At 42.6% G+C, this 7565-nt stretch overlaps 1 protein-coding gene across 1 annotated transcript; it reads right to left on the bottom strand.

The window, feature by feature from the left end:
* Positions 1-1076: 1076 nt before the first annotated feature.
* LOC119460892 (SH3 domain-binding glutamic acid-rich protein homolog) lies at positions 1077-7224 on the bottom strand. Its single transcript, XM_037722010.2, has 4 exons — positions 6790-7224; positions 5360-5542; positions 4905-4994; positions 1077-2499 (listed from the first exon to the last, which is right to left on the bottom strand). The coding sequence occupies exons 1-4, from the start codon at positions 6832-6834 to the stop codon at positions 2038-2040; spliced, it is 780 nt and encodes a 259-aa protein (XP_037577938.1). The 5' UTR covers positions 6835-7224; the 3' UTR covers positions 1077-2037.
* Positions 7225-7565: the final 341 nt, after the last annotated feature.

Here is a 7565-nt window from a genome sequence, read left to right as displayed (position 1 = left end):
AGAATGTGTGAAATTACATTCTCGTGGAAGTACATTAGAAAGCCACCAAGTTGGCCCAGAGCAAAAAGGTTATCCAGAATCCACTTCCGTAGCAGTAACACGTCTAAAAACATTTCGTTTTGATTGGTGTCTGCACAAACTGTGCTTGCAACAAGATAAATACATTTTTTTTTCCAAGGGTGTACCAGAATCCTTTAAGACATTTGGTGTACTTTTAATTAGGTACCTCATGGCAGTTCAGATGTGATTAGGAGGGAGTAGGCACGTTGAGAAGCAAAAACAATAAATAATCCCACTCATCGCCAGAAATGAAAGACTGACACTCACAACTTTGCTTGCATTTCATGGTCACTGAAAGGGGCTCATGAGCTGTACAATTAACGGCATATGATACACTAGAACATGCACAGTCACTGAAATGTTTTGCACACATGGTTAGTTTACAAGCTTTCACAGCAATTCACAATGCAGGCATGCTAAATGCCTATTCTTGTTCTTTTGCTTTTCTGCACCAACGCTTCGGCCTTGAGCAAAACACAGTCACTGGTCGTCAACCAAAAAATGCATACTGTGTCACATTTAAACATCTGAAGGTGGCAGCATTGACAGTTTTAACTGATTCACAATATTGTTTCTCAAAAACAATAGGCAACCCAGCTTCAGCCACTGGTCTTTTTCCATTAATGAATTTCACTGCCTGAGCAATCAACTTTGTTCCATCGTTATCAGCTTTGTTCAACAATGACTCAGCCATGCTATCATGCAGCACTAGTATTATAATAATAATTGAACACAATATGCAGTAATCAATAGTAAACAGTAATCTTTTCATTTTGGTGCAGTCATTTGCCATTGTTTGAAACTGAACACTATACTGAAACACTAGTGATCATGCTCACATGCGCAAAGTTCAGTAGTCTCCTCCGATCACTTGATGCAAGTAAGGACTAAGAACACACAGTCCTGGGTTAGTGGACAGGCAAAACACAACCTATGCAGGCAATCCTGCAAGCTAAGCACTTTTTAAAGAAAATGGTTGCTCTTTGCAGTGAATGCTGAAAAACCACAATGCTTAGTAGACGTGATGGCAAAACATTTGTTCAGGCAGTGGTAGTTGTACAGGCTTTGGTTGCACACGCACGATCATGCTGCAAGAAAAAAAAAAAGAAGACACATTGTTAGAACGTCAATATATCTATAACAAACCGCTTTATTAAGCTCTAATATAAATGTTCTAGAAAAGAGCTTTTTACAGCATTTGTGGTACAGTTTGTACCTGAAATCATATATACAAATATGCAAGCCTAAAGAAATTGAGCATATAATTGTAACCCCTCTCATAATAGGATAAATATCCTTAACTGCTGCTTCTGGCGATTTGGCAAAGCTTATTAGCTGAAGTTCATAGTTCTAGGGTGTGTGTGACAAATGAGTTGGAGCTTTCATACTTTGCCAAAATGCAGCTTTTTTCTCCTTTTAGAAGGGCTATGAAAAAAAAAATGTGCACAAGGCAAAATAAATGTCAGATGAAGCCATTAGTGGCGTAAGCCAAATATAGCCTCTCTGGTAATTTATGGCACAATGAATGCTCAGCAAAATCAAATAGTATCCAGTGGCCAGGGCAACAGCTTTCTACTGTCTTTTATATGCAGCCATAGGTTATGCAACAAATAATGCTATGGTTACGCATCAAATGCTTAACTATGCTAGCATTGATGTGCCACATGGGTGATGACAGATTTTTATCTGCAAAAGGTGCAAATTTTTGACAGATAAGCATGCGTGATTACTTCATATAATGCGCTGCACATCAATGACATCCCATCTAATACAGAATTGGTTCCAAACTGATGGCAGTGGTTTTGCCAGTGCAAACGTTACCATTGTATTCCATCTCAAACAGACAAAAGAGACATCCGACCTCTGCTGTTCCACCACACTGAACACGGCAAACAATAGAAAATTGCATAAAAATGTACACAAGGGCAGGGCATTCCTAAAGTTTCTTTTTTCTTCTGCCTTAATGATGTAATAAGATCACTCTTCCTTTTCCTCTTCAACATCCACCATGTCTTCTTTTTCGCCACTCAGCTCTTCTGTTGCTTCATCATCGGCTTTCATTTCATCGTCATCGGCCTTCTCTTCTTCACGTTCATCGCTTGGAGCACCTTCGGTCTCTTCTTCAGCTTTGCTGTCAACTTCGTCACCCCCAGTCCCACCCTCATCCTTCTGCTCCTCAACATCTTCCTGTTTCTCTTCTTCGACGTGTTCTGTACCTTCGTCAACTTCGCCCTTCTCTTCGGCATCTCCCTCCTCTGTACTGCCTTCCTGTTTCTGTTCCTTGCTGTCACCGCTGACCTCCATGTTTTCTTCGCGGTCCCCGGTGCCATCCTCGCGTGTGCTGTCCTCATGTGTACCATTCACTAAACCAGACTCAGCCTCTACGTCACCTTTGTCACTAGGAGAGACAATGGGCTCCAAGCCTTCAGGCACCACACTCTGGAGAGAGGAACAAAACAAGCTTGCAAAGACTGACCAAGTGAAGTGGTGAAAAATATGGCGCTTTGGCTCCTGATTCTCCTTTGAAACGGGAGATTTAAGCAAAAAGAATTTAGATAGGGGTGTGCGAACAGTAATTTTGGAGACTGAACTGATTAGTGCCAGAAGTAAATTGAGTAGTTTTGTGAATAATGAACAGCTGTTTTCACACTTATCAGAAAACAATGTTCACATACTACTAGTATTCGTAACATTAACAAGTTTCTGTGATTACATTGCACATTATGAGGCGTCCTTTATTAAAAACCGAATTGGAGGATTAGGAGCAAAAAAAGCAGTTTGCATACGCAAGAATGCTTGGAGATCGCAAATAAATGCTGAATGCGGTAACGTCTAGGTCACTGTGCGACATGGCCTGTTCCACTTCCCAAGATCTTTCGTCATGCCTATACTATGCACACAGTGATGAAATTTAATGTACTATTGCTCAACTTTTATATCTTATTCCGCAATGCTGACGTTTTTCAAATGGTAAAAACCTATTAGAAAAATACTTGTATTTATAAATAGTGACTATTAGAATCAAAGACCGAATCGAATAGGACATTATTCGATTTGTTGTTTTAAAGTTTTGAATATAGACAGTGCCTCTGTCAAATTTTGCAGTTCATTTTCCTTAGGCATAACTTCATATTTGCAGTTCACAAAAAATGAGGTCAAAACAGAGACGGAAATGAAAGTAACGCTTAAGGTGGCGGTCCCACTCCGGCGGCACAAACCCCCCGTTTTCAGTACCTTTGGAGCAACCATGGCGGCTCTTCTACTTAGGATATAAAGTTTTCGTATGTACCACAAAAAGCTTAATTCTTGTAGATTCCAACTATATATAATATAATGAAATTGATTAATGTGATTTAGAAATAAATGTTCAAGAACAAGCATGAGATACATGGTTTTTGTGAACTGTGTCTCAGTTGTGACCATATTTAGAAGAAACTACCGCATTTACTGCATTGCGGCTTGCTTTCTAGCTTTAGGCCATATTTATCTATTTCCTAGACGCAGCAAAATAATGTTAAATTTTTACTTTTTGGATAACTTGCTCTTGAAGATTGCCAAATATTGCAATCTTCTGTTGTAAACAGCCTGGCAACTACACGCTCAAGGAAGCTAAATTTTTGGACAAATTAGAGTTCAAGTAATTTCCACTTGGGGCCGCCAAATTTCAGCCATGTACCTTTATTCGTTTTCCTAATAATGCGACTGAAATTAAGCAATATTTAGAATTCTGGTTCTACTTTTGCCCATTTTTGTGGGAAGGTACTAAAGCTACGAAGCTGCGGTTTAAAAATAATAAAGGTACATGAATGAAATTTTGCGTGTAGTTGAGCGTGTAGTTGTCGGGCTGTTCACAACAGATTGCAATATTTGGCAATCTTCAAAAGCAAGTTATCCAAAAAGTAAAAATTCAAAATTATTTTGCTGCGTCTAGGAAGTAGATAAATATGTCCTAAAGCTACAGAGCAAGCCGCAATACAGTAAATGTGGTAGTTTCTTCTAAATATGGTCACAACTGTTCACAAAAACCATGTATCTCATGCTTGTTCTTGAACATTTATTTCTAAATCACATTAATCAATTTATTTATATTATATATAGTTGGAATCTACAAGAATTAAGCTTTTTTATGGTATATACGACAACTTTATATCCTAAGTAGAAGAGCCGTCACGGTTGCTCCAAAAGTACTGAAAATGGGGGGCTCGTGCCGCCGGAGTGGGACCGCTACCTTAAGGTTTATGCAACTTTAGCGGCATTCTTCTCTCTGTGGGGTATAGTAGCACCACGTAGCACTACAGGTGCCTCTAGCTCTATTTTTGTCGTCATTTTACATGCGCTACGCATATGAAGTCAAGATGTACCAACTCTCTCAAACTGCCGCCCTTAGGCATATCATAGTGGTAGCTACCACAGAACGTCTACAAAAGAGCTTTCCTATCATAAGACATAACATATAACAAGTTTAATTACCACGTAAGTACACCAGTTTACATTAGTGGTGGGGATGGCAAGATAAAAGCTGCGTGACAGCATCTTGGCTGGAATCAAATTGACTAATGTGCCTTGCAGCTGCCCTATATAATGCTAATTTCAAATGCCAACATTTATTTGCTAGCAAAACATAGCAATTTCACGGATAACGCTTTCTTTCTGTTAATGCCAGTTTGCTGAAATAGTCATTCGCATTACAAGGCACTTATCTCACAGTCATATTTCTGCATGAATGCAGAGGAGGAAGGAAAGTGAAAAGGCAAGGGATTGAAAAATGCAAAACGATCCTTCTAACATTCTTAAATTTAATGTTAGCGTACCATATATCAGCAGTAGTAAGAGGACAGACTTACCGATCCATTCAGGTTGTACTCTGAAGGGTCAAGCTTCAGGAAAAGGATCAACCTATCCTCTTCCGTGGCCTGGTCGAAGTCTTCATAATCCTATAATGAAAATAACAGCACCATTAGAATATGTGCCTAAGACAGGGGTCGTATCTCTCACTCTCTGCAGGCATATAATCAGTTCAAACAAATATTTCAATTTGCAGCTTGCCCAAACATTGAAAATAAAAAACAAGCCAAGCACAAAGTGATCTCACTGCTGACACACACCTACACAGGGATACACAAGTGAAAATTTTGCTATTGAAAACAGTCGCATAAGAAGTACAACTAACCAACATTTACATCCAAATAAATGTAGGCTTGCAATAGTGTGATAGTGTGAGACACTATAAAAGTAGAGGTCAAGCAGAATTAACATTTTATTAAGTGCTATTCAAATGGTATACCAATAGCTGTCTTACCCCACAGTATTCCTTTTCGTTGAAGAAATGTGGTGGAAGTGTGCAAACACCGTCAACCTTCTTGCAGTGTTCCTTCATGAAGTCCCTGTCTTCTTCTTTGCCAGGTTCAGTGATATCGATACTCTCAAAGGGCACCTTTATTGACTCCAAGATCATTAAGGACCTTTGCTGGTTCTTTTTAACCTGAAAGGATGACATTTCAAATAGTTCAGCACAGTTGTCAGGATTGTGTAGCATAGCATAGCATGTGTGCTGCATAAAATTCGGATGGGCTTGTATCAATCGCCGTTTGCAATATGTGATAACGTCTGCATGAACAGCAAAATAGGAAGTGATTAAAGTAGTCAAAGATGTTACACGTCACGTGGCAATTGCGCTTAGAGATCGAAAGAACAATTACAATCTAGAAGCAATAACTTAGACCTGCTGTAACCATTGTGCAGAATGTTCATTGGCAATGGACACTAGTTTTAATTTTTAAGATCCAGACATCTTGGCTTGTTCGCAAAGATCAGTCGCTATATAACAATGTCTTGCCGAATTCTCCGGTGCACATGTCGTGCGCTTTTCGCTGCACCTAAACTTTCTACACTTCTGCATTCCTTTCTCGACAACTGTTTGTGCCATATGGTGCACCGTCAGAAACAAAGACACCCATCTGAAACTGCAAAAGAAGTTTGGCAATTGGCAGCGGCTATACACAAACACTGTGGTTTAACTTGCCGGCTAGTGACTGATATCTTCAGCTGATTTTCCCTCTCTATGTTAATTAGTAACGCGAGCTCATTTGACGATAGTTCGGGATGCATCCGCCAGCGACTTTATTTTCAACAAGTCCACAGGCACATCGCAGGAGCGCGAGTGCTTCGACGCCAACGTCTACAAAGGCACGGCTCAGAGCTCTTTTTTCGACCAGCAATAGAAAGAAACAAGAAAAAATTGGCGCATTGCTCGGCATCCCAGCGTTTCAACACCGCGCTATATTTTAGCGGTTTTGTCGCACGGCGGAAAGAAAGACGGCCGTGCAAAAGCCCCCAAGAAGAGCGCTGCTGGCAGGAGCCCATGCGTGCGAGCCTGCGCAATCAGCTATATGCACTGGGTGGGACCGCGCGGCCCAACCCCTCCGGCGGGCTCGTATCCTCTCGGGGACTGTACCGCTATCCTCAGAAAACGCGGTCCGGAAGGCACGCTCCCGGCGTAAACAGGATGCGCCTTCGAGCCGGTCGCCTGCGACGTCCCCGCTTTGCACGGTCGTTCAGCTTCCCGTCTTCCGCGCCGCGTTCGTTTTGATGCGCGACTCGAGCTCGGGATTGTTGGTGCAAACCCGCTGAATAAGGAGTGGGCCGGTCCCACTCCCTCCCTCACAGGCACCACCACCGCCGCCGCCGCCGCCGTCGCGGCAACCGGCGTTGTCGAACGAAACGACCTACCTCTTTGCTGGCGGAGATGCCGGAGACGTACATTTTGATCACCATTCTGAACAATCCTCAGTGTACGGCGCAGGCAACAGAGATACTCCCCTCCGACGAGTTTCTCGCAGGAGAAGCAACGCGATCTCACTCACTTTGCAAGGGCACGCGAGAGCACCCCAAAAAAAAACGATGACCAAACACTACAGCACTACTGCGTTCTCCACGTCGCACAGATCGTCTCTGCTCGGCTCGGAGCTGTTTCCAACGCACTCGCTTCCAGACACGGGCGCCCGCCGACAAAACTGGACGATTCAAGAACGAGCATCACGAAGAAAAACAAGACGGCGTGGCGTCATCCGATCACGTGCCGCGGTGGGCGGAAACCTTTGCCGCGACGCTCCCGCTGGTTTTGGTTTCTGTTTCGCCCTCAGCATCTCGCTGCGCCCTTCGCCCCGAGTTCGTGGTGAATATATTCTGTTATCCTCTCCCCTTTCCTTCTTCTTCTTCTTTCTTTTCTGCTTATTGCTGCATCTCTTATTGTGTCTCGTACGGAGCACCGCGGAACTACGCCGACCACAAGGTCGATGAGCGTGAGCCGGTGTTAGTCATCGTCGAGCGTCACGTTTTGCCACGTCATTGCGCGCTTGGCGATTGAGTGATTGTTTGGATAACAACAGAGAAATAACTGCGGTGGGAGCTCATTTTTTCAACTGTATGTCACCAAAAGCTCCAGTACGTGCGTGTAGGGCGCATACTCGCGGTTGTTATTAGGGAACGACATAAACTAAACCTCA

The sequence above is a fragment of the Dermacentor silvarum genome, chromosome 8, assembly GCF_013339745.2.
Source record: "Dermacentor silvarum isolate Dsil-2018 chromosome 8, BIME_Dsil_1.4, whole genome shotgun sequence".
NCBI classification, from domain to species: Eukaryota; Metazoa; Arthropoda; class Arachnida; order Ixodida; family Ixodidae; genus Dermacentor; species Dermacentor silvarum.
The sequence above is the reverse complement of the archived record's forward strand: the minus strand, read 5'-3'. Positions and strand labels throughout refer to the sequence as shown.

Excerpts from the sequence above, each read along its gene's own strand:
- LOC119460892 (XM_037722010.2), bottom strand. The coding sequence starts at position 6,834 with ATGGTGATCAAAATGTACGTCTCCGGCATCTCCGCCAGCAAAGAG. Across the intron at positions 5,543-6,789 it reads GCATCTCCGCCAGCAAAGAG|GTTAAAAAGAACCAGCAAAG; the intron begins GTAGGTCGTTTC and ends TCATCCTTTCAG. Across the intron at positions 2,500-4,904 it reads AGTACAACCTGAATGGATCG|AGTGTGGTGCCTGAAGGCTT; the intron begins GTAAGTCTGTCC and ends TCCTCTCTCCAG.